The 26,353-nt window shown below is 49.0% G+C and overlaps 1 protein-coding gene across 1 annotated transcript in view; it reads left to right on the top strand.

Annotated features, from left to right (window-relative positions):
* Positions 1-26,353, top strand: part of CDH23 (cadherin related 23) — a 193,116-nt gene that overhangs the window by 62,589 nt on the left and 104,174 nt on the right. Inside the window, exons 7-8 of the mRNA XM_017826156.1 lie at positions 21,412-21,606; positions 25,508-25,636. Of these exons, the coding sequence (XP_017681645.1) occupies positions 21,412-21,606; positions 25,508-25,636 (324 nt within the window). The remainder of the gene's footprint in view (positions 1-21,411; positions 21,607-25,507; positions 25,637-26,353) is intronic.

Raw genomic sequence — 26,353 nt, forward strand, 5'->3', positions numbered from 1 at the left:
TGATACATTTAACTTTTAAAGGCTTTGCCTCACAAGGAGGTTCAGCTCTTCTCCTTCTCCCTTTCTACGAGTTCAGAAAAAATGATGGGCAAAAGTTCCTCTTCTCTTTTTCCTTTGTCTCCCCATCTGTTTGATAGGGTGTTTGGATCCTCTGGGGTGCTCTTGCTTCTGGAAAATGGGGTGGCCAGGACTGAAGGGGGCAACAACACTGGGAGAGAGGGGGACTGAGACATGGACTCCTCCTTGTGCTTGAAGCAAGTGCTTTTCTTACGGGCAAAGGGTGCAGGTTATTTCCATCGATTTGGTGTCAGGAGATGTTTTGCAAAGGATAAATGTGTTTATAGGATTTTTGTTGTAAGAAGTAGGACGTCATTCCTGGACATGGGAGTTTGCTAAAGGACTGTCACATCAGCTCTTCATCAAGGTGTTTCATGTTGCAGCCCCATTCCGAGGTGCAGGTGGCGTGTGAAACATGGTATTGCTCATTGCTGTCTGCTGCAACTGAACCATTTATTGAGTGCAGGCTCTGGACAGGCACTGGGAAGCTGGTTTCAGACACCATCCCTCAGTTTTTGTGCTCCCAGATATATCCGTGCCTTCTGTGTGAGCATCTGAAACATCTGCCTGGCTCTGGGTTTAGAAATATAATACGACTGGACACGTACAGCATAAAAAAGGATTGTCAGAGTTGATGGGATTGTGGGGGTTTTTTGCCTCCCTCCAGTCTCAGCTCAAGAGTTGTCTTAAAGCATTTGTGGGGAAGGTAAGAAATTGTCACAACCAGTGTTTTTGTGGAAGCTCAGGAATGTGAGCGCTCTGTCCAGAGTTAAATACCACAGGAGGATGGGGGGATGCCAGGATATGGGCTGGTGGGTTTCAGCTTTGATGTGGAGAAGGTCTCCTCTTGTTTAGGTCCTTCTGCACCAGGGTTGTGGGGAGGATTCACACCTTTGTTTTCCTCCCATTTACAGGCACAGGTGGTGTCACGGCCTCAGTGGGACTGGTCAGTGTCAGAAACCCAAAGAGCTGCCAGCAGGAACCCTGGGAGGGGGTGAGGAGAAGGAATTAAATAGAGGAGGAAGGAGAAGCGCTGCATGGCGCTCACTGAAGTAAATCTGCCTGCAAGGACCAAAGGGCCTCACTTAAGGAGAAGAAACATGCTCTTGAGTGTTTTGGGGGATTTTAGCCATCCAGTGGGATTCCTTGGAGGGGAAATGGTGGTGGTGACACATGGTGGTTCCCTGGATATCCCAGACAGTCTGAGAGAATGAGGTGTTCATTAACTCATTCTTCTCACACCTTAAGTCCATTTATTTCAGTTTCCTTGGACATCTTCTTTCTCCCCCTCCTTTTTTCCTTGGACAAGGGATGGGCATCCCTTGGCTGTGGAGTTGGGAGAGTGGCTTCCGCTGCTGCCCCATCCTGTACCATCAGGGTGGAGAGGGTTAAGCAGGCCCAGGGCTGCTCGGGGTGCCCCAGGCAGCATTTCTGCTCATCTCCAGCTTGTGGGGGAGCAAGAAGGTTGGCCAGATCTATTTTCCTCTGGGCAGTGGACAGGTAGGACCCGCTCCAGCTTTCCATCCTCCAGCAGCTGTGAGCACAGCTGCTCATGCCCAAGACTGTGGAGCTGCTTCTTTCCATGTATTTTCCCCCAAATTCCTTTGATCTCGATTGCTGAATTAATAGCAGAGTAGATCTTACTTGCTTCCAGCTTGGCATATTCCTACTCTGTGTCTCTTCTCATCCTGTGCTCCCACCAGATGCTTGGGCTGCTCAAGGCCCTCTGCTTCTGGGGTGTCCTGCGGTCCACAGGCATGTCCCGTTGCCTCAGAGCCTGTTCCTTGTAGGTCATATCATATTCCCTGCCATAGTGGTGAATGGAGGGCACCAAATATTTCCTCTCCACTCTCCCTTGCTGTGTTTTTCCAGCAGGGATTTCTCTCACCAAGCTTGCTTGTTCTAGGCTGTTCGTTTTGGGTTGGCACGCTGAAAGTGCTTTCATTTAACAGACCTTTTATCAGGGTTGATTTTCTGTTGCTTTTTCCCTTTGGGTGTGCTCAGGGGAATTTATTCTTTTTAACAGGTTTATTCCAGTGTCAGGTATTGCTTTTAAAAGGCCAGGAGGGGGGCTTTGATTTGTTGCCTGGAAAAAGTATTTGGTTTCTTGTTCTATTCTTTGAACTGGGAGGGAGAAAGGAAGGGATAGAGGGATGGAAAAGAGGAGGAAATAGCAACTTCTGCCTGTCTAGCGACAGCTTTTTCATCCTGTACATGTGTTTCACACTTGCTTGTGTTTCACTGTCACCACTGGATGGGTCCTGCTGCTGGTCCTGCAGGAATCCTAATGCAGAGAGGGTGCCAGACGTCTCCTTGTGTATTTTAGGTGGCACATCTCTATTTCCTGCAGGTAACCAGTACCAACACAATTACCCATCTGCATGGCTGCTGGCTGGTGTTACTATTTCTGCTGGAGCTGTGCTGGTGTTATCAGTTGTATTCCTGTAGGAATAAGCACTTTTTCAGCTCTTGTTGTGAGGGTGTGAAGACAGTGATTCTCTCTGATTTCTCAGAGAAAATGTGTGAACTGACTGAAGTCCCCCTATGAGGACTGGGGGCACGCAGACAGGAGGATTTTATTATTTTATTATATTTCTTTCCAGTGCTATTTTGCCTTTATTTCTCCATTATGTTCCACAAGTCTCGAGTTTCTCATAAGCAGAGCTAGAAGCAGGGTTTTGGTTTGGAGATTTGGTTAAATCTCTAGGAGGGAATAAGTTGAGAAATACCCCCATACATCTCCCTTGCAGCTGAGGGCAAATTTAACCACTGATTCCAGAGCTTCTGAAAATGGCTTTGTGTGAAAATGAATTTTGGCCTCTCAAAGTTCAAACATTTATCCTGAGCCAGAAATACACACAGATTTGCTCTCTAATTTAATAAAGCCATCCAAATAATATGATTTCTCCCATAACCATCGTTTATGTTTCACAGCAAAATGATAATGAGAAAGTCATTAGAAGTAATAAACAAAACAAAACCCACACAGCAAATCCTTCACCGAGCCTGACTGATGGGAAGAAGAGCAGCATTTGAGTCTTAGGCCACATAATGTTTGCCGGGTGCAGCTGTTTTGAAGTAGATGTGTTCTTGAAACATTATTTTGCTTGTTGCATTTTAATGGGATTTTGCTGGCAGAGCAGGTGGGCACCAGCAGAGCGTGGGGTTGAATCCTGCACCCGTGCCAAGCTGGAATTTCTGCTCTCACCCCTTGGGAGTTGGTTGCAATGGGTGATTAACAGGCATCGTTCACCCCCCTCACCCCTAAATCCTCCTCCTCATCACAGCTTTGACAAGGTGCTTTTTTTTTAAATTTCCTACTTAAGTCGAACCAAGTAAACTGAATGTGCTCAGAACAAGAACTACATCAAGATATCGAAAGTCCTCTCTTCTTTTTATTTATAGCTCTATGTGCACTTAGGCTGCAGCCTTAATACTTCTGGGTTATCCTCAGCCAGGTGAATTTTTCTTTGGCTTCAGTGTTTTGCTTCAGTGGGTGTAGAGATTGTATATTAGAAAAAAATTCTTCACTGAAAGGGTTGTCCAGCCCTGGCACAGCTGCCCAGGGCAGTGTTGGAGTCACCATCCCTGAGGGATTTAAAAGATGTGTGGATGTGGCACGAGGGGACATGGGTGAGTGGTGGCCTTGGCAGTGCTGGGAGAGTGGTTGGACTTGATGATTTTTAGAGGGCTCTTCCAACCTCAATAATTCCATGATTTTGCGTGAGGTGGCTTTCACTTTGGAGTGCTGGTAGGGCGCAGCAGAGGAGTGGTGTGCTGTTGTTGGGTGGCTGCTCCCACTGCCTGTGCCGGGAGCTTGTGCTATTCCATGAAGTTCTGCCTTGGGCACAGCATTTCCAGAACCAACATCACTGCAGTTATTTGGCTGACACAGTTACGCTGTTCCAACTCTGGCATTCATTCTTTTTGACCCAAAATAACCCACATCTCTTGCTGCTGGATGTTCATTTGCTGCCTCTTGTCCAGGCGTTGGGGGAGGGATAGGATTTTGGTAACAGCAAATATCTGGTGGCTTGTTGGGGCTGTTGGGCTTCCTTACAAGTCTCTTTCATTGGTTTTCTGATTTGAGGACACCTTTTGTTGGTTTTTGTGCTTTTAAACTCACAGTGAAGGTAGGTGGACCCAATAAACGCCTTCTGACACAGACAGGGGTGGGATGCTGGAGGAAGCAAGATTTAGTAGTGCAAAAGGTTCAGCTCAGCCAGCGTAGGGTGCCAGGAGTGGTGAGGAAGGAGTTTTCTCCTGCTGTCTCCATTTCTCTGCTCCTCCCATCCTCTATCCCTTATCCCTGGGCTTCCCCATCCTTCTAGCTCCCAGAAGAGCTCCAAGGGCTGGCTGTGGCACTGGTGGTGCTGAGCCAGGTGTGCCAAAGCTTCTCTGAGCTGGAGGCTGCACGTGCAGCTCCATCTCTATTCCTGTCCAAGAGGGCTAATGCATCCTTATTTTTTGACCCTCCTTCTCTGGCCTTAGCTAAGTGCTAGCAAATAATTCCTTCAATTAAACAAACAAAAATTCTTTCATTCTTCTTACATTTAGTGAAAAATAAACACTAATAGAAGAAACTGCTGGATAAAGGTTTTGGAGAGCGTTTCTCTTTTCCTGCTATATAGTCCGCCTGATGAACTAAGTGGTGCTAACCCAGAGATATAACTCCTCTTTTTACCCTCCTTTGAAAAAGAAATGGTACATCCAAGCTGTCCCTGGGCAAACTCTTGCCTGATGACATTTCAAAAATTGCTCTTTCAGACTTTTCCTCACCTCCCCCCCCCCTTACTTGTGCTGTGGTTTCCCTTCTCTCTCCCCCTAAAAGAAAATGTTATTTACATTTTCACCTTTGAAAAAAAATAGCTTTAAATAAATAAATAAATAAACAGGCTGGAGCTGCACAATGGTCAGAGAGGAGACAGTTCTTCTGGTTTTCACTCATTTTGCCTACCCAGATATGCTGTGAACTTAAAAATCCTCTGAGAAAACGAGACTCCTGGGCCTCCTGGCTGCTTTCATCCAGGAGGAACTTTTGTATTTAAACATACTTAGTACTTGGGGGAAACATGAGTTTCCCCCAAGTCACTGAGAGCAGCTTTCAGGCTGTGTTTTCAGCAGCCTGATCTTGGCAGAGAGCTGCTGGGTGCCTGCAACCTGCGCTCAATGGAAAGCTGGAATGCCCAGAGGCATCCTTGTTAAAAATGAGCTCCCTGTTCGTGTCCAGAGGGCAAATCCTGTTTTCCGGGAGACTGATCCTAAGGATGGTTTGGCAGGTGTACAGCTGCTGCAGCAGGAGAAGTGATGTTGTCCTATGTTGGCGTCCTGGCTGCTTGGGTGTGCCGCTGTCCCTGGAGAACAGGATGACTCCTGTGGGAAACGGACTCTCCTGGGGCTGAAAACAGTAGCCATTGTCACTTGGGAGTGCTGGAGGCGATCCTAGTGTCTCCCTGTGGCTTTATGGAGAGGTGTAAAACAGATCTACTCATCGTTTTTTGGGGATGTTGAAGGCTCTGTGGGATGGACCTTGTGTGTGGGTACAGTGTGGAGATTGTGATTTAAAAGGTGCCGATGGAACATGAGACTGCCTTTTTTAGGGAAGAAGGGGAATTCACAAATGTGGCTTGTTAATGGCTGCAGGGATGCTTTGGATAAAAAGAATTGTAACCCTGCATTTCCTCCTACTGCCTCTTTTTGCTGCATTTCTGATGGAAATGCCAGTGCAGAGGCCAAAATGCCAGAGGTGGCTTTACCTAAATCCCTGTTGGGATGTTACTGCCACTTTCACCCTCAGAGCAGGGAGCACCTCAGAAAGAGGAGAGCTCCCTTTTGCAGTGGGGGGTCTCGGGAGAAGGCATGGGGTGATGGGACAGCCGTGTTTTGCTGCCAGACTTCTCAGTTCCTGGCAGAGGTGTGGCAGCATCCCCAGGCACACCCTTGGAGTGGGCCCGGCATTTTTGCAAAGGCAATTCTCATTCAGCAAACTGTTTTGGAAATAGTCAGTCATCAGGCACTTATGGATCTTTCAAGCCCCTTTGTCTCCCTAATAATCCCACCTCTTGGGAGGTATTGATTCTCCGCTGTTGGCTGCCTCTTGGTATTCCACAGTCTGGTCTAGTCTGTGTAAATCGCTGTGCTGTCATTTTCACGCAGCAATTACTTGCTCTTGATTTCTTACATCCCAAGTCCTTTGCCGGAGATCTAAGCTCTATATTGACAAACCACCCTGGAAGAAAGAGAGGGGGTGTCAGGGTTTGGGAAGAAGGCTTACACAACAGAAACTTTAGGGAGAGTTTCCCTGGGGTGTGATAATCTCAAAGGTGCTCACCCTGTGTTGGTTTTTTTTTTTTTTTGATCATCCAACGCATGAGGGATGCTGTGGCTTCCCCACTTCTGACTTTTATGCCTTGCTTTTTGCTCATGCCAAAAATGTAGGAAATCCTTCACCTGGCTGCTGGGCAAAGGATTCAGCCTGGAGAGTTGAGGGCAGCTGTTTTCCAGGTCGTCCTCAGTCCTCTGCTTGGGAATGAGCCCCTCCCAGTACCTGAAGGGGCTACAAAAGAGTGGGAGAAGGGCTTTTGGCAAGGGCCTGGAATGACAGGACAAGGGGGAATGGCTTCCCACTGCCAGAGGGCGGAGTTAAATGGGATATTGGGAAGAAATTCTTCCCTGCGAGGGTGGGGAGACCCTGGCACAGGTTGCCCAGAGAAGCTGTGGCTGCCCCTGGATCCCTGGAAGTGTCCAAGGCCAGGTTGGACGGGGCTTGAAGCAACCTGGGCTAGTGGAAGGTGTCCCTGTCCATGGCAGGGGGATGGAACTAGATGGTCTGTAGGGTCCCTTCACACCCAAACCGTTCCATGATTCCTCTCGCTCTCCAGAAGGTCGTCCTTTGATTTGGGGTTACGGTTCACCCATCTGGGAAGGGGGAGATGTGAGAAACGGTTTTAGTCCCATTTTAGGTGATTTTTTTTTTCTTTTTGGGTGGGCAAAAGCAGAAGGGAAGGATGATTTGCAGCCGTGGGGTTTCCTTCAGGAGACAGGAGCCGCAGCCCCCCAGAAGTGGCAGTGGCTGTATTTAACCTGGCACAACATCACACCTCCAAACCTGAAGGCATTTTGTTATTAAAGCAGCATGGCTGGGCAGTGAGGGCTCTCACTTGAACAGAATCCCCATCCTAGCAGAGAATAAATTAAAAAGCCAACTGGCCGCGGCTGCCTGAGGAGCGCCGGGACCAGAGATAGGGCCAGAAGTCAGATAACAAACAGTGTCCAAAATTGCAGCGCCTGGTGCATGGCGTGAAATTAAAACCTTCTCTGCCTCCTCCTGCATGTGTAACAAAACAGCTCCTGCCACAGTCTGCCGGCACCAGGAGTGAAGAGGAGAATAATTAAATACATGGAGGTTTTTGCATCTTCCAAGGGAAGGGTTGAGGCTTTTCTGCAGTGGACCTCAGTGCTTTGATCCTGTAGCCAGGCTGAAGTTGGAAGTGCCTGTGGGCTGCCTTGCTACCCAGAGGGGCAGGAATCTGTCTTTTTCCCCTGTTTTGTCGACTTTTCCTCTGAGTTTGCTCCCTCCACCTTCCCTGTAGGGCTCAGCAACAGCCCTGGAATGTGCCGGTGTCATACTGACTATCGTCTCCCAGACCTTGCTGGCTTTCCAGCCCTCGGGAAGGACATTTCTCTGGAGTTACTACCCAGGAGTGATGAAGAGGGCAGCGCTTTTTAATCAAAGTTACATTAGGTGAAGCTGATATTATTCACTCTGCTTTATTGCAGCTATTTTTACACGGGGGTTAGAAGTTAATACTACCCAGCAAGCCTGGTTTTGCTGAATTCTGGCAAGCGCCAAAATCCATCAGCACATCCAGACAGGGAAGGAAAGAGCCCAAGCAAAAAATAAACTCGCGAGCTGGACTAAAAAAACAGTCAAAAACCCAAACCTCTTATAAAAACCAGACCCTGATAATTGAGGGGCTGGTCTGGAAGGGCAAAACCCAGCCAGGACCATCAGCTGCAATCAGCAGAAGGACGAGGGGCTGCAATCAGTGCGGGAAGGGGAGCGGGAGGGCTCGGGGGAGGGGGGGGGGGGGGGGGGGACACACACGACACACGCAGAGTTGTTTGTTCCCTGCCCTGGTAAATGAGCCTGACTCTTTCCCAGCCCTCACCCTCAGCCAGTGGTGATGTGACAAGGCTCGGTCTGACTCTGCTGGAGGGATGTCAGCACTCAGGAAATGGCTGGAACCGAACGAACGCGGTGTCTGAAAGGGAATGGTTTCAGCAAGGAAGGCTTTGCAGGGTTGTGTGGGTTTGAGGTTTTTTTTTTTTCCCCTCAGGTAATGCCAAAAGTTTAAGTTAGTTCCTTGGATCTGGCGAGGGTGTTGGCAGAGCTGGGATCTCCTCTGCTGGTTGCAAAAAGACGTGATGAACTGGCAGAGGGAAGGAGGGAGTTGTCTCCCTGTGTTTCTAGGAAAGGGCCAAAATGCAGCTTCTTTACTTCTCCCTTCTGTTTTCTCTCTCTTTCTCCTTTTCCACCACTTTTCTGTTCTTTAAAACAGAGATCCCTTGCTGGAATGTGCTGTCCATGCTGGTGCTTTCTAAGCTTTTTAGTGGTGTATTATCCCTGCAGGAGGTGCTGTGGTTAGGCTGTAGGACCCCATTGCCTTGGTTCTTGTGATGTTACCAGGGGCACTCAGAGATTGGGGCCCTGTTAAAACAAAAAATCAACACACTGAGTGCTTTTATAATAAAACACCGGGTATTTTTTAAAACCACTTAAGGTATTTTTAAAATCTCCTTGACACAATTGGTGTCACCGATTGATTGCTTTGACCCCTCTGCTGATGTGACTTCACGGTGCGCTCGGTTCTTTGGGCTGGATTGTAAAGTCTGGTTCCTTTGGCAACACCAGGAGAAATTAAAGAGAAAAATTGTTTGCCTCAACACAGAGTTTATGAGGCCTTGGGCAGATACTTGGAATTGCAGAAAAAAAACAGGTTTTGGGGGGTTTTGCTACTATCCCTCCCCAAATCAAGCTTAAGGGAGAGTTTGAAGGGAAGCTCAGGTTTTAGGAGAAGATTCCTGGTGTTTCTGGGTGCCTTGCATTGCTCTTGGGGATGAGAGGTTTAGGAAATAAGAGAGAAAAGGAAAAAAGTTGTTATTTTTAACGTGATGATGCGCCTAAGCCATGTCCAACATGATTTCTTTTGTGGGTCTACTCGATAAGCTGTGCTTTTGAAAACTGTCATTAGAAACAGAGTGTTTGTGCTGTGATTTAACCAATGAGGTGACCAGCCCTGACCCTGTCCCTTGCAGATGTTCCCGCCGTGCCCTCTGCAGCCCACGCTGTCTCGTCAGCTTGAAAGGTCACCCCACCTCCTGCTCAGGTTGTTGCTCAGGGATTTAGGAGCAAAACCAGCTGATTTCATGGCTCAAAGCTGGCTGTGACAGCAGGAGCAGGTATTTAAAGCTGTGGTGTCTGCAGGGTATCAGCTTGTCGCCAGCACCTGCTCTCTTTGGAGCCACCTCTTCCAAAGCAACTCCTACAGCCTTTGTGCTGATGTGCCTCATTCGCAGCTTCAGGGCAGCTGAAGGAGAGTTTGGCACTTCTGGGGTGCAGAGCACTCACCTCAGCTTTGGGGCTTTTTGCCTTTGCTTTCCTAGGGTTTTCCAAGAGTGAAGGGGATGGAGAGGGAATCTTTGGTGGTCTTGGAGACTTGAGCTCACCTAAGACTGACAGACAGCGGGTTCCTGCCAGACGTTGGCAATGAGGTGATTACAAGGGGGTGAGTGAAGGTGTGAAACAGTAGAAGAGAGGGGAAACTGATTTATTTGTAATTATTGTGAGTTTTGTTTAAATTTGTAACCTATAAGCCAGAGTTGCTAAAGAAACAGAGTTGGGAAAATAATCTGTTTTCTTAGCAGTGAATGAGGGCAAAGCCAGGGGAAGAGGAGAACTGAAGTGATCCATGTGAGAAGAATAGACTTAACCCCATTCCTCCTGCAAGGTTTGAGGGGATTAAGCTGGGTTTGTGCCTGTTTCCCTCTGGGCAGATGCTGCCCTGAGCTGAAGGCTCTTTGGCCTGGGGTGACTGAAGAGAATTCCAAAACACTGCTCCTTTAATTCACCCTGACATGTCAGTCAATGCAGACAGTGAGCTGAGTCCTCTGGGAAAAGCCTTTTCATTAGGAATCCTGCTGGACAGGGAAGCAGCACAACATCCCAGCTGATGCTCCAAGATCCCAGCCTAGATTAGAGGAAAGCAAAACCAAACCAAAACAACCCCGAAGGTGAATGATTCCAACAGTTTTAATGCTGCAAATGAGCCCTGTGTGTTTTAATTGCAGCTTGGGAGGGCATGTTTCTGACCAGGGTAGAAGAGCACTGGCCATGTGGCTACACAGCTGCATCCCATGGTTTGCATCCCTTCCTGTTGCTCCAGGAGCTCAGCTGCATCGCTCCTGCACACGGGGTGCTCCTGTCACAGAGCCTTGCAAGGAAATGAGCTGGAGGAGTGCGAAGCAAGGAAGGCAGTACCTCAGAAAAATGCTTTTCCAAGCAGCCTTTTCCCCATCACGTGCATGGAAAACCTCAGCCTCGCCGAGGGCGGTGCTGGGAGCAGATCTGTTCAGCCTTTCCTCAGGGGTAGGATCTAAATCTTTTAATCTGGTGCCAAACGTGACACTCTTGGTAAAGTTACGAGGTGAGTGATGCTTTATAACTTCCCGTGCTGTAGCCAGAGGTGAGGATTATGTGCCTCTCTCCCTGTCCTCAAGAGACTGGTGACTTTATTGGCCCTTTTTTTGCTATTACCTTTCCACTTCACAAATACCTGCTGTGTGGGGCTGTGTGGTTGTGGTTGGCACAGTCACAGTAAATTTTGAATGTTAGTCCTCAGTCTCTGTTTAGTTATGAAGGATGCTCTTTCCTTCTTCAGAGATGGACATCAGTGACTGCCCCAACAGAAGGTGCTGCTTTGCTTTCCAAACCTTTCTGTGCTCCCACTTGTGCCTTTTCTTCTTCTTTTCAGGCAGGTTGACTCCTTATGCTCCATGCTCAGGCACCTTCTCTGGGGACCAGGAGCTTATTCACAGTGTACCTTGGAGCTCTTACATGAGTTTTCCTGCCAGGGCTGCAGACTGAGGTCTTTGCTCTTCCCAAGTGGAAAAAAACCACTTACTCTCTTAAGAAGGTGTGAAAAAAACAACTGTGTGTGCAGGGGAAGATCACAGAATCCCCGAATGCTTTGGGTTGGAAGGGACCTTAAAGCTCATCTAGTTTCACCCCCTGCCATGGGCAGGGACACCTTCCACTAGCCCAGGTTGCTCCAAGCCCTGTCCAACCTGGCCTTGGATATTTCCAGGGATGGGGCAGCCACAGCTTCTCTGGGAACATGTGCCAGGGCCTCACCACCCTCTGAGCAACATCTAACTTAAATCTCTCCTCTTTTAGTTTAAAGATGAGTATCGTCTGCTTGTAGCAGAGGGCAGGTGCTGTCCTCAGGGTGCCTCACCCTCTCCGTGAGGGTGGCACTGATGGCAACAATGAGGCAAAGCTGTTCTGCACATGGATTCAATGTGTAGCAGGGAGATTTTGGGTCAAAAGAGGTAAAGGTGGGGTGTTGTGTGTTGATAAACCCATCTTTCATAGTGTGCCTGACAGCAGAGAGGAGTTTGGAGTGTGGGGCACATGCCATTCCTTATGTTGTCACACTGGGATGCAGCATGAACTGGGAGACTCGTTGCTTTTCTTCCCGTATCCTCCTCCTTGGCATTGCAAGCTTCCCTGTCTTTTTTGTAAGTCTAATTCACTTGGTCTTGCTCCTTCCTGGCTGTTCCTGCAGTTCGAGAACGAGTCAGTCTTCACAGACTGTATTTTAAAATGCTGTTCCCTGCACATTCCATTGTCCCAGGCGTGTAACTGCCCCCTCTTCCTGTGGCGGTGGGAGACAGGGAGTTGGGGTGCCAGCTCTCGTGGGAGAGGGTACCCACACTTCAGCAGAGCCATGTCACGACACGTCTCGACAGAAGAGCTTCATGCTGGAATTTGCTGTTTCAGCACCGAGCAAAGCCTGATGAGACCCGAGCTGAACCGGTATCGATCCCTCCTCTGGTAATGAAGCCATGCCTGGGAAGACAGGGAAGTGTTTTTTATGTCAGCACAGCTGTATGCATTTGCTTTTGCTTGTGTTGAGGGTGATACCTGCTCTTGCAGGAGTTTCTTTTTGATGGATCTTTGGGACCTTCAAATCCCAGAGTTCCAAGAGAGTTGTGGGCTTGTTTCCCTTCTTTTCTGAGGAGACTTTACTTGCTCCTCCTGTGGTCGTAAGCGAGGCACTGTGCTGGGAAAGGGACTTTTAGCTTCTCTCAGAACAGGGGATAAATAAGCAGTAAAATAAATAAGGTGGTAAAGCGGGCAGGTTTCTTATCTGCCTGGCTAGAATGGGAGGGCAAGAGGTGGATCACATGTGGTAGATCTGAGGGTTTTTTGAAGATTCAAGAGAAGGACATAGCGAGTAGTGCTGGGATAAGAGAAGGAGATAGGCGGTGAAGTGGTGTGAAAGCAAGTCCCAATTCTCCTTGGTCACCTTGGTGGTCCTTCAAGGTGACTCAGGAGAGCTTGAGAGCCAGGGAAGAGCAGATACAGGGTTGGCATGGAGAGGAATGTGTGACTAGATAAGCATCCACAGATTTTGTGTATATATTTGGAATATGTTGTGTAAATGAAGACAATACCTAATGATTCGTGGCTATTATTTGAAGTGTCCCACTGTTACAGATTTATTTGTCATTTCTTGTAGTAACACCGATGATAATGAGTTCATTTGTATTAATGCGGGTGTCGTGGACTTCCGTTGATATTCCGCATTAATTAATGTACCATTAAAAGAAAGTGGCACCCAATTAATATCAAGTAGGAGCGATACTGTCGGTGTCCTGTCATTAGGGTTTCATTTGTAATGCACTGTATGAATGCTCTGCCTTAATGGAAGTCATTTGCCATCCAGAGCATCACCTGATGGGCTGCCACGGGGTGCCAGAAAGTGGAAGTTAGTGGCAACTGCAAAACAAAACAGGATGTTAAAAAAAATAGGATCTGTCCGGTTTATGGCATCACCCCCAAGAAGGAATTGGGAAAAGGATTTCTCCTCTCACCCCACAGTGAATGCTGGCTCATAGCAGTAAATCACTCTGGTGATTTGACTTTGCTACTCTAATTTTGATATCGAGGGGAGGGGTAGTGGAAAATCCCACTGGATTCCGCAATTTGCTTCCCTAAGCAAAAGCTGCCTCTGCCAGTGCAGGAGTCTAGACCTTGGCTGTGGCCACCTGGACCAACCTGATCCATGCCCACCATCTCCAGCAGCAGGACAGCCAAAGGGGTACCGAGCCATCTGCCGTGGGTGCCCTTGCAAAGGGAGAAATGGCTCCAAACGCCCTCTTCCAGCAGGAAAATCACACCAGCAGGAGTGATACGGTGCTGCTGAAGCCAGGAGCTCTCTGACTGACAGGTTTTCACATTCTTGGCGCTTGTGTCTGACTTTTAAACGTCTCATTAGACCATCTTGGGCTCCCATCTGCTGTCTCCAAAACTGGGACTGACCTAATAGCAGCCGAGGAGGGAAGCATAGACTGCCTCCCATCCCTTGCTCTGGCCCTGCCTGCTCCTTGAAGGCTGGACATGGGGAATGGGAGAGAAATGTGGCTTTTCTGATGAAATTTGGCTGTGGGCACTGAGTCAGTGAAGTGGTGATTGTGTAACCACGCTTCTGCCCCTTCCCAGGGCAGTGGGAAATGATTGGCTTTTGCTAGGTGGAACTAGATGATCTTTAAGGTCCCTTCCTACCCAACCCGAACCATTTTAGGATTCCCCTCCTGGGCTTACCCCTCAGGATCTGTGCTGCAGAAGCAACTGGTGGAGAGGTGGCAGAGCCATGTGCACCCAGTTTTTGGGGATGCCCCATCATCCATCAGTCATCTAAGCTCCATGTTGGCAAGGGCAGGGTTATCTTCAGTGGGAAATGGGACAGTTCTGGGCTGGAAAAACAAAGGAGCTTTATCCCACGGGATGCCAGAGCATCCTTTCCTGTGTGTGGCTGCTGCACCGTTGTCCTCCCAGCATGGCACATTGCCATGTGGGCTTGTTGGTTGTGATGTCCCTTTCTTCATTGCCGTACGTTGGGTTGGGCTGTGTCTGCTGGGAATAAGTGCTCTCGGCTCTGAGTGTGGTTATCCAGCAGCTAATTCCTCTCCAGCTCCTATAGTGCATCTATTCCAGCTGTGTTTGTGGTGTTTTCAAAAGCCCCTCAATTGAATTATAGCTCTGCGGTGGCCGTTTGCCAGTGTCACCCGATAATGAGGGAGGTCACTTAATAGAGATAGCAACAGGAGATACATATTAATGAGAGCTCATTGAAAGGTGGGCTGAATTTCAACCAAAAAAAGAAATTTTAAAAAGGGAAATTATCAGGTTTTAGAATCAAACTTTAAAATTGGAAATTGCTTGGCTTGGAGGCGCGGTAATGCAATTAATAAATGTAATTAAAAGTGCAATTAAGAAAACAGGAATTGGAAGTCTGTGCACATCCATGCGAGCATTTAGAGCTGGCATGCAAGCGAGGGACCCAGTCTGGCGGTTGGGATGGCTCCTGAGATGGACCACAGGGATAGAAACCAAAACCTGGGGCTGGTTTGAACTGTCGGCAGGGCCTGGATGAGGGGCTGGCACTTGCTCTGACTCTGCTCCTGCAGCTGTTTCTTGCCGCGAGACCTAGGCAGGGATAGGTGACTTAAATCTGTCCCAGGCAGCCCAGGGATGAGGAGAGCACTGGGAATCCATGTCAGCTCTGTTCCTCAGCACCTCTGAGATCAAGAGGCACTGAGCCTTCCTTCCCGCCTGTGATGAGACAGGATCGGCGGGAGAGCCTTTGCCTGGAGCAGAGGGATGTCTGAGTCGGCTTTAGCGGAGCACAGCGCTCCTTTCACGCACTCCACTGCACGGTGGAGAGGGAAAAGAGCCACCAGGAACCGCAGCAGAGAATTATTTAAGAGTAATAGGTTGACCAGAGCTATAACAGGAGCACGAAGCAGCGAAATATCTCCTGATGGGAGCGGTCAGCTCCCACCTTGATGCAGGGGGGGGGGAAGCAGGACCCGAAATAGGGCTGGCAGGGCTGTTTTAGTGCTGATGCTGAGATCAGAGCTGCCTGCTGCTCCAGCCCTCATGCCCGTCGCGGTGCCCCCCAGTCCATCTGCGTCGCCTCATCTCCCCGACCTTCAGACAGCTGTTGGGCCAGATTGCCTGCCGTTTTTCCACATTATTTGCATGGGTACAGCACACGCGCATCGGCATCCTAATCATCTCCACCAGCTTCTACTGGGTGACTTTGCCCTGGGAGGTCACGTGGAGGTCCTCTGCCTGGCCAGCCACTGGAGAGGGGGTGAGCAGGCGTGGAGGGACCAGCCCCAGATGAACCAAAATAAACATTTCTAGTGCCCAGCCAGAGCTTGTAAGGACATTGTCATGGTTTAACCCCAGCCAGCGGCTAAGAGCTGCACAGCTGCTCGCTCTGTGTGTTGGAAAAGTGGATGCATTTAAGGGAGTATCTGAAAAACTAACTCCCAGATCTCCTCTGCTTCATCTCCCACTTTTATTCTACATGACTCTGACCCTACTGTAAAAAAGTCAGTGCTACATGTTCCCCCTCTCAGCCCTTTGCCCACAGGGTTCCTGGTGTCAGGCCAGCTGGACGAGACTGATGGATCAAGGCACATCCAAAGTGTTGGCGGCCTGTGGCCCGTGAAATGGTTTTGCTGTGGTGGAAAACTCTCAAAAGCACTGTGCAAATCTGCTCCCTCAGCAGGGCGAGCAACTGCCTGGCAGCCAGAGGGGTTTGTATGCTGTGGGAGCAGGTGCTGTGGGCCTGGGGAAATGGTGTGGATGCTGGGCTTTCTGCAAACAGCCTTTCTCTTTTAGCCCTGTGTGAAGGAAGAGCTCGTTCACATGAACCATTTAGGTTGGAAAGTACCTCTAAGATCATTGACTCCATCCATTAACTCAGCACTAAACTGGGTCCCCAAGTGCTACATCCACATGTCTTTTAAATCCCTCCTGGGATGGTGACTCCACCACTTCCCTGGGCAGCCGTTCCAGTGCTGAACAACGCTTTCCATGAAGAAATGTTTCTTGTTGTTCAATCTGAACCTCCCCTGGCACAGCTGGAGGGGAACATTTGGTGGCAGACAAAGAGGAGATTGTGCTCTGACACTTTTCAGGTGCCCTGCCCAACTCCCCTCATTTTCAGCTGTGGCCATGTAACCTGCTTGGTGGGGCACGTCAAAAACTCATGGAATGGTTTGGGTTGGAAGGAACCTTAAAGAGCCACAAGTCCTACCCAGGAAAAACCTGCTCCTGCATGAGCTTCCCTCTCCACGGGCTGCAGGATTCATAAGATATTAAAGACCAGAGTGAGATGTAAATATTTTTAAAAGTCCCTTTTCTGTAACCCCTTCTTCAGCCTTAACTGCCCTTTTACAGAGAATATTGCATAAGGGTTTGGCGTCCCAGCTCTCTGGGTTAACACAGGGCGTGTCTGTGTCTGGTCACTTGTGCTGAGGGTCACACAGGAGGTGACAGCCCAGGGGAGGTGTTTGTTGTGATGTGCAGTGCTTGGGCCATACCCACGACAACTTTGGAATGAAAACACAACTTCTTGGGAGGATGTCCAGAGGATGGACCAGGCTCTTCTTGGTGGTGCCAAGCAATAGGACAAGAGGCAGAAGCTGTTGTGCAGGAAGTTCCACCTGAATGTGAGGAAGAACTTCTTTTCTGTGTGGTGACTGAGCGCTGGAACTGATGGCCCAGAGAGGGTGTGGAGTCTCCCTTACTGGGGATATTCCAGAACTGTCTGGACATAATCGTGTGCCGTGTGCTCTGGACTGGCCCTGCTTGAGCTGGACCACTTCCAGCACTGTGGTCCCTTCCAGCCTGACCCATTCTGTGATCCTGATGCTTTGTGGTTGCTCAAAGACACATATTGCTGCCTCACCTCTGCACTGGTAAGAGAGAGGTAAGGTCTTGGTCTCTCCTTTGCCTCCTCCTTGTGCAGCAACATCCTTCTGTGTTTGAACAGGGATTTTAGAGTTGTTTGTTCCTGAAGCAGAGTGGTCTCCTTATGATTAGAGGTTTGGACTGCTGCTGCTTTTGGTTTGGACCCCTCCCAAGCTTCTTCTAGAAGGTTTTTTTTTTAATAAGAGTTTGAACCTTTCTTATTCATTTATTGCAAAATAAGGGAGGCACAAATGGCCTTGCTACCCAGCACCTCAGAGCCCTTTAACTCCTGGAGCTGCTCAGGGGAGATCTGGGTGCTGGAGCTGCTCCTGCTGAGCCGTAGGATGAAGGATGTGATGCTGGAGATGGGTCAGGAGTAGGAGGTCCCACTCCTGCTTGCCCTCCTCCTCCTCCACGGTGGCATCTGTCTGCATGTTTATTTTTATCTCACATCTGCTGGTGTTGTAACAAAGATTTAATGATATGACACAGTTTTTCGCCAGTTCTTTTTTCCGTGGTGAATGGAGCTTCCTAGCAGGCTGCTGGAGGGAGCTGAAAGCTTTAAAAAGTGACAAAATTTGGTGACTCGTGTGGAAAACTCACCTGCTTCCCACAAGCACCTGTAGGCTGTTGTCTGCCTGGACAAAAAAAGATAGAATTTACTATTTTTGCCTCTTGGTGAGATAAGCATAACTACAATTAGTCTTTGTTAATGAAGAAAAGCCCTGAGGAATATGCAGGAGAGTCCTATAAGTGGCCCAAATGCTGAAAATGCAGAAATAGGGTCCAGTGCAGGGCTTTCCAATGGCATCTCCCTGGGCTGTGTCCTCTGCCTGGTATTTACCGTCAAACACAAGCCCCAGGCAGTTCTGTTTATCCAGATGTTTTGCTTCATTGTTTAGATGATGGGCCGCATCTTTTGAGAAATAAAGACTTCAGCTTCCTGCTGAGGAATATCCTGAGTCTGCTTCACCCAAAAATGGCAAGAGGATTTTAAAGGCATGTCTTTCTTATGCTTCTTAAGGCAGACGGTCTGAAATTCCTCCAAGTCCTGACTGTGCCTGCCTGGGCATGAGCATTGAGAATGAGACCTCTTTCCCTGGAGGACTGCTGGTATGGGATGTCTGCATCCCACAGCTGGTTTTGCTGGTTTGGGAGGATTTTATTTTTTCTTTTTTGCCTGAATTTGAGCTGGGGAAGAAAAGATGCATTACACAGAGCACTCCTTAGTAACAGCTTTGCATCCTTTCACCTGCGTGCTGTTGTGAATAAGGACGTGTTTAGTAGTGAAATATCCCCGCTGACCTGTGTGTTTTGGGCAATATCAGTGATTTCCCTCTCTGTATCTATGCTATGTGGCTTCATACTCCTATAACACTCCTCCTATTGCCTGGAAGCCCTCCTGCACCCCTCCTAAATTCACCAACACTGTGCTTTGCTCACGCACCCACCCTCGTGCTTGTATGTGCACACTGCCCCCAACAAGGTCCTGCCCTGGGGTCCCTCCCAGCCCCTCAGATGCTTTGGTGTGGAAGCCTGTGACTGATTCCCAGGCCCAGCCAGATCTTTGTCTAGAGCTGACACTGTGATTGTTTGACTTGGGCTGTCTCCTGGCCAATGAAGGGACCTGATCAGCAAAGCTGTAAAATAAGGATGAAGCCACGGTAATCACCAAGTCAGAGCTCAGACAGTGTCTGCAGGGCCAGAGCTGACAGCACCAGAGCCAGTGACCTCTGTGTCCCTCCAGGCAACTTCTCCTTTGGAAGGACAAGGAGATGAACTCCCTTCAAAGCCTGCTTTGGGGCTATTGTATGGAATACAATGCAGGGGAAATCAAGCTCTCCTCTTTCACAGCCAGCCGAGCAGACCCCTAATCACGGGTGACCAGAGCGGATTTGCATATTAAAAGGAATGGCTAGGGGCACTTAAAAAGAAGAGGAAACATATTCATCAAGGCCAGCTTTATCCGTATGAATATTATTATTCCCAGGGACAATATGCCCCAGACCCCCCATCATCTACTCTTGTGCTGCCTCTCCCTATTAATGGTTAATTTCTAACGCTCCGTGTCAGGACACTGATACCTTCAGTGGCTCTGGGAAGGAATTTGAGAAGGTAGTTATTGGAGCATGCGGAGTGCAGTGGTGGAAGCAGTGCCCTGGCAGCCGCAAGAGGAAGGCTGTGGATGCTCTGGAGCTGTTCCCAGATGGTGATAGCTTGGGGGAGGCAGGTGACCTACAAGAGGGGTGGGGAGATGCTCTAGTTGTGTCTGAAAAGGTGTCTTGGGAGTGCTCAAAAAGCAAACACACACCACAGCCTCCCATGAAGGACTTCTCCATCCCAACACACCCGCCCTGAGATGACAAAATCCTGGTTCCCAAGCAGTTCAAATGCACAAGCCAGGATTAAGTTGCCGTGCATGTGGCACGAAGTCAAGGGTTTACATGGCAGCAGGGCAGATCTTGGTTCAGCATGCCAGAGAATGAGCAGCTGTAAGGAAAAGGGCAGCAAAATTCTGTGACAAATGGGCTGGGGAGGATGTGGTGTCTCCATCACTAGAAGGCTCTAAGGATGGGAATGATTTAGGTGTAGCACGGAGACAGGTTTCTTTTTTGAGGTCCTTTCTAGCTCTATCTTTTTATGCTTTTGTGACTGCTGATCACCAAAAAACTTGAAGGTGCTTTAAAAAATAATCCTGAGGCCGTGCCCTGTGAGGCTTTCTGTAGCAGCTTGATTTAGAGGAGGGAAAAAAAGAAAGGAAATGAAAAACCTAGGATGGAGCTGCAACCTGTCATACCTCAGCAGAAGAGACACTGATGAAAGGGAAGTGGAGTTTTGCTGGAGCTCGAGGTGAGCTCAGGTGTCAGAGCATCCCTGCAGTGCTGCATGGCTGGATCCAAGGGCAGGAAGCATGAGGGATGTGCATGGGATGAGTGTCCAGAGCCTGCATTCGTCAGTGTGGATTGCAGAATGTGCCCCGGGTTCCCTGCTCTGTCTGACCAACCTCGTACAAAATCCTGCTACCCGCCTTTGGGGCGGGGAAATTCAGAGCCTTTGGTTCTTTGCTGGTGCCATGCCTCACTGTTAAACTGGTTAAATCAGATGTGCCAGCGTGGAGCCCTGGTGACCAGGACAGCCTTTGATTCACTGCAAGCTTCGCAGTTCCCAAGAAACCTGAAAATGGCTCTGTTTTGTTGCTCAGCTTTGGCACAGGTTTTTCTGGGAAGCAGTGCCTCATCCTCTAAGCTCTGGCTCTCCTCAAGCCTCCTCTCCATCTTCTCAGCACTTCACGATACTTCTCTGTAAGCTGAGGACTAATAATTTAGTATGAAAGAAGTTAACAATAAAACACAGAGACTTGGGGAGAGGTTTGCAGAAATAATCCGTATTATCCTAACCGGCCATAACCAGCTGCTGCCCGGTCTCGCTTCTGTGACCTTTGCTGTCTTCCCTTTTGAGGTTTAGCTCCTTGTCACCCCTTCCCATGGCTCTGAACTGCGTCACAAGCAGAGGGACATGCCCAAGGTGTCATGATCCATCTGTACCTGCAGCCTGGGGCCCCAGCAGAGCCTTTTCGCTTGTCTGTCTGTGCTTTTGCCTTTGGAGAGAGACAAGAATATGCATTTTAAGATTTGCATAGGAACATGCAGCTGTTCCACCAAAAATGGATAATTGTTCTCCCCGCTGTGAAGTTAAACAATAAGAAGTGCCAAACTGCACTTGCCATTGCTGATTTTGTGCACTCAGCTGCATATTTTATGCATGTAGATTAGTTCCAGATTTATGACGATGTAACTGTTCATGCCTGTGTTAATCGGGCCAGGTTGTAGTTGCTGTGGAAACTACAACTTTGACTTTTACGTTAAGTTCTGTGGTGCATTTAATGCCTTTTTTTTATTATTATTATTTTTTAAGTCTTCCTATATTTAATGCCTTGTGGTGAAAATCCTGAGGGAATTGGCATCAAAAATAAAAATGCCTTTGGGCAGAAAGCAAGTTTCAGCAAAGAGAGCAATTTTTCTGGAAAGTTGGGATGTGTGGGAAAATACGGGTTTGTGATAGAGTGCCATCTTGACCATAGCTGTATAACTGTTATTATAAGTGTGTAACAACTATTATAGCTCCTGCAATACTGTCATAAAGAATGCAGCTGTATAACTTCTAAATGTCCTGAAAACACAGGACTGAAGTTGTCGGGTCTCTAGGAATTCCCTCTGGCGGGTAGAGGAAATTGCTGATGTGTGTTTGATGGGGAAATGGGCAGGTGCACAGTATTACTGATGCTTATTGTGTCTTTCCAGAACACCCCGGTGGGCACTCCGATTTTCATCGTGAACGCCACGGACCCGGACCAGGGGGCCGGGGGCAGCGTGCTGTACTCCTTCCAGCCCCCTTCCAACTTCTTTGCCATCGACAGTGGCCGTGGCATCGTGTCGGTGATCCGAGAGCTGGACTATGAGGTGACTCAGGCCTACCAGCTCCAGGTGAACGCCACGGTGAGTCCCCCTCTGGCTGCTGCAGGGCTGGAGGTGGTGTCTGCGGGGGCTGCAATGGGGAAGGAGCTGTTGCTTGTTTATTTTATTGCCCTACTCTGGCATCTTCTTGGGCATATCCAGTGTTTTCTACTTAGCAAGGTATTGTAGCAATGCAGTGCCTGGGTAGTTTCAAATCTGTGTGGAGCACAGCTACACCTCTGCAGCAGCATCTCAGGCTTGTCAGGGGCTTCTGCATGAAGGGGAGCAGCTCCCTTGGTGATGAAACCCAGTACAGGCCATACAGACCATTCATAGAATCACAGAATGGTTTGGGTTGGAAAGGACGTTAAAGACCATCTCATTCGATGCCCCTGCCATGGGCAGGGACACCTTCCACTAGACCAGGTTGCCCAGAGCCCCATCCAGCCTGGCCCTAAACATTTCCAGGGATGGGACAGCCACAGCTTCTCTGGGCGACCTGTGCCAGGGCCTCAGCACCCTCACAGGGAAGGATTTCTTTAGTATATTAATCCTCCAGGCTCATTCCTTGTGCATCATGGTTTATTACAGGTGGATTTACCTGTATGAAGTTCAGACATCATGAGTTAAAGTTTTGGTGGACAAAGGAGAAAACAAAGTCCTAATTGTAGTCAATACCATCATACTGGGAGGGGACCCTTGGGAGATGCATCCACCATGGTAAATTCATGGCCCATTTGAATGGGAAACTTCTTCCCTGGTGTTAAATCTAGTGAGAGTTGAGAATGTGGAGCAGCACACAAGCAGGTGATCTGGGTGGTGGTTTCTTGCCATCTCAGATTCAACAGAGGAAGGTGAGATTCAGCTCTAGAATACATCTGACCAACTCTGCACTCAGGAGAGGGGGGGAAAACCCTCTGTGACTCCTGCAGGCAGCTGGCTAGAACTCTTGAAGCATGTGATTTAATCAAGATCATTGTCTTGATGCAGAACCACAAATGTCAGGAGGACACGGGAGGGCTGTCCAGGGCTGCTTTGCTCTTCACGGTGCCGAGACGGGGCACTCACAGACTGCAGGGCCACAGGCAAACACCACAACCTTTCAGCCCAAGCCCTGCAAGTTCCAGGCTGTGGAATCTCCCCCAGAAGCTTGTTCTTTTTCTGAAACATACCTCATGTTATTTTTAATATTCCAGTGGTGAGCAGGCCTCTCTTTGTTTCCTTATTGGTGTCTGTTGCTGGCACGCTTTCCTGGGATGTGCTGTTGAACTGTCTGGCAGGTTAGGAAATGTGGGACCAAACATCATCCATGATGGAAAAGGGACTTTCTTCCATGAGTCTGGTTTCCTCAAGGACGCAAGGATGTCACCTTGATCCATCCAGTTCCATCTAGCCCCATATCCCAGCGAAGATAAAATGGGGGCATATCTGGTACTTCATAGAATCACAGAATGGTTTGGGTTGGAAGGGATCTTAAAGCTCAGTTTGTTCCACTCCCCTACCATGGGCAGGGACACCTTCCACTAGACCAGGTTGCTCCAAGCCCTGTCCAGCCAGGCTTTGAAGACTCGCAGGTGTGGGGCAGCCACAACTTCCCTGACAAGCTGATACTTGCTCTATGTGCTCATGGCATATAGTGATTTCCAGCTCAGGGAAAAAAGACTTAAATATTAAGTCTCTGAGCTTGGCCGGATGGCAGCTGTGGGCATGTCTCCTTGGCTTGGTCAGTTGTAGTAATCCCTAGAAGAGAAGTGATGAGAAACTCCGGGGCAAATCTATGCCAGGGGAGAAGGATGAGAGTCGCAGAAGCGTAGCAGGAGCTGGAAGAGCAAATGCAGTCTCTTGCCTGCCTGATGAAGAGTTTGCATAGTCCAGAGTGGGAACTGGGCTGATAGTGAATTCAGGGTGGCTGCAAGGAGAGCTGGGGAGCTCAGGTGCAAGGCAGGAGTCATTTCACACCAGGGAGGGAGGCAGCAAGGGCAGACAGAGGCAGGAGAGACAGTCAGTGAGGAAACTGGAAGTGTGCTCACTTCTTCGGTGATCTGTGATGCCTTAAACAACATTTAAGAGGTGAAGGGGAGGGGAAAGAAAATTATCTGAAGAAACAAAGGACTTCAGCCTGATAACACTAACAGCAGAGTGGAGTCCAAAGTAAGCCTCCATCCAGGCCCTGAACACCGAGGCCCACGGGTTAAGAGGATAATGTACAAGCTGTGTTGTTGAATACGGTTTAAATTAACATTAATCTTCTGGCAATCAGCCTTTGCTGCTGCTCAGAGCCGCTTTGCAGGAGTGTGTGGTAACCTCTAATGGTTGCTTTCCAGCACAGTGCTTGATTGGGGGTAAGGAGAGATTGATTTCCTTCCCTTCGTGTGCTCTCCCTTTATTCCTACGCTTTTAGCAAAGGACTGTGGGCATTGGGGGCACTTTTGAGCACTCATGGGATGAGACTTCAGCAAGAAAAGCACTGGCAGCAGGGCACTGCCAGGAGAAGCTGGTGGCAGTGCCTACTGCTGTGGCATTGGCTGCGGGGAAAGGGTCTTGCTTTGGGAAAGTGCTTGAGGCTCCATCCTGATGGGATGTGATGGGGTGAAAGGGAGATGATCATAGAATCATGGAGTGGTTTGGGTTGGAAGGGACATTGAAGGTCATTTAGTCCAATTCCCTGCCATGAGCAGGGACACCTTCCACTAGACTAGGTTGCCCAGAGCCCCATCCAACCTGGTCCTAAACATTTCCATGGACGGGGCAGCCACAGCTTCTCTGGGCAACCTTGCCAGGGCTCCCCACCCTCACAGGGAAGAATTCCTTCTCAATATTCCGTCTAACCCTGCCCTCTGTCAGTGGAAATCCATTTGCCCTTCTTCTGTCCCTCCAGGCCCTTGTCCAAAGTCCCTCTCCAGCTCTCTTGGAGCCCCTTTAGCACTGGAAGGGGCTTCAAAGTGTCCCTGGATCCTTCTCTTCTTCAGGTGAACACCCCCAGCTCTCCCAACCTGGCTCCACAGCAGAGGGGCTCCAGCCCTCAGAGCATCTTTATGGCCTCCTCTTGACACCCTTCTGGTGCTGAGTGGCCCCAGAGCTGGATGCAGTGCTCCAGGGTACTGATGGTCCTGCTCGGAGCATTTCAGTGTTCAAGGGCCACGACTGGTCCTTCTGAGATCTCTGCATGCTTGTGACCTGGTTGGCAGAGCAGGGAGGATGGTCATCTCGATCCTGCCAAGCAAGGTAGGAGGGGAGAGGTTTGTAGCAGCCCAGGAGAAAGGATGTTGTTACTGTGGGGATGAATCCTGCAATTCAGGGTTTCCACTCTGCCTTCTGTGTGAGAGCCCGGGCATCCTACGAACCCAGGAGCAGCACTGGGTGTACGTACCCTCTGCCAGAGCTTGGAGCAGCAAATACAGAACAGAATAAAGCTGCTACTGCAGCCCATGGGGTTTGGAAGAGCAGTGGGAACACGAGGGAGCTGGTGGACTTGGGTCATGTTCCAGCTGATGGAGCCCAAGCTGTGCTGAGGCATCAGCACTGGGGGTGGGTATGAGACACTCTGCTATGATGTGCTGGTGTGAGACACTGCTGGCAGCCACCCCTGAGTCTCACCATGCAGAGGTACCCTGGGCTGTGTCTGTGTTAGGAGGGGATTTATGTTTTGAAGTATATTTTGAACAGTGTTGCTGCGTTTTCACTCAAAATGTGATGAAAACTAAATTGGTGTTTGCTTTATTTTAAAGGACTGATGCTGGAATGAAATGCATATTGTGTTTCAGCTTAGAGGGAGGTGCAGTGGACAATAATTCCAGCAGGTAGCTTGAAAAAAGAGATGATTACCTCTACTATTCAGAGATTCTGGCCCAACTACAACTGCAGGAATATAATGCTGCTGAATAATTCTGCGGTTTCTGATAGAAATCCTTTCTCTCTCCTCCCCACCCCTCATTTTTTCAAGGACCAAGATAAAAACAAGCCGCTGTCTACTCTGGCCAACCTGGCCATCACCATCACGGACGTGCAGGACATGGACCCCATCTTCATCAACCTGCCCTACAGCACCAACATCTACGAGAACTCACCTCCGGTAAGGGCTGTGCTTCGCTTTGACAGGCAGGACCATGGGGTTTCTTTCTGAAGCAACGTGTTTCCAGCCAGCTCCAAAACATTTTGCCTTTTTTTTAAAAAAAAGGGAGCCTAAGCCAGGGGGTTTAGGAAGGCTGAACCCCAAGTCAAATATTTTCCTGAGCTTTTTTTCTTAAATTTTACAAAGGCTGTTCTTAGCAGCCAGTCACCCTGTTCCCTCCCCACAGTCTATCTGCATGCCATTTCCAATAGAGAACTTGAAGGAAAATTTAAACGCTCCTGAAATGAGGCAGTTTTGAAAATGCCAGAATCATCAGCCATTTCAGCACTTTGAGTCTTTTCCCCCAGGTTTTGCCAAATTGATCCAATCATTTTAGTTCTTCCGAAACTCGGTTTGTCAGCAAACTCACTGTTTGTGGAAAAACGTCTCCCAGTCTCTAAATACAGCAGGGATGGGGGTTTTTCCCCTCCCACTACAGCAGACATCAGGGCCTTGGGAGCTGTTTACTCTGCTCCCAGCAAGGGTGCCCAGGGCCTTCAGTCCAAGCACCAGCCCTCCCCAGTAGCATCCACCTTCCCAAGGCACAGCTGTGCATCCCATCACTTTGCATATATGGAAATATTTTTGTGTGTGGATGGAAAAACCTTCTGTCTTAAACAGCGGCATGGTGTGTGCCCATACCACGTGTGCATCCCATAACAACTCTGGGATCCCAAA

Source organism: Lepidothrix coronata, unplaced genomic scaffold (genome assembly GCF_001604755.1).
Source record: "Lepidothrix coronata isolate B3197 unplaced genomic scaffold, Lepidothrix_coronata-1.0 Scaffold124, whole genome shotgun sequence".
Taxonomy (NCBI): domain Eukaryota; kingdom Metazoa; phylum Chordata; class Aves; order Passeriformes; family Pipridae; genus Lepidothrix; species Lepidothrix coronata.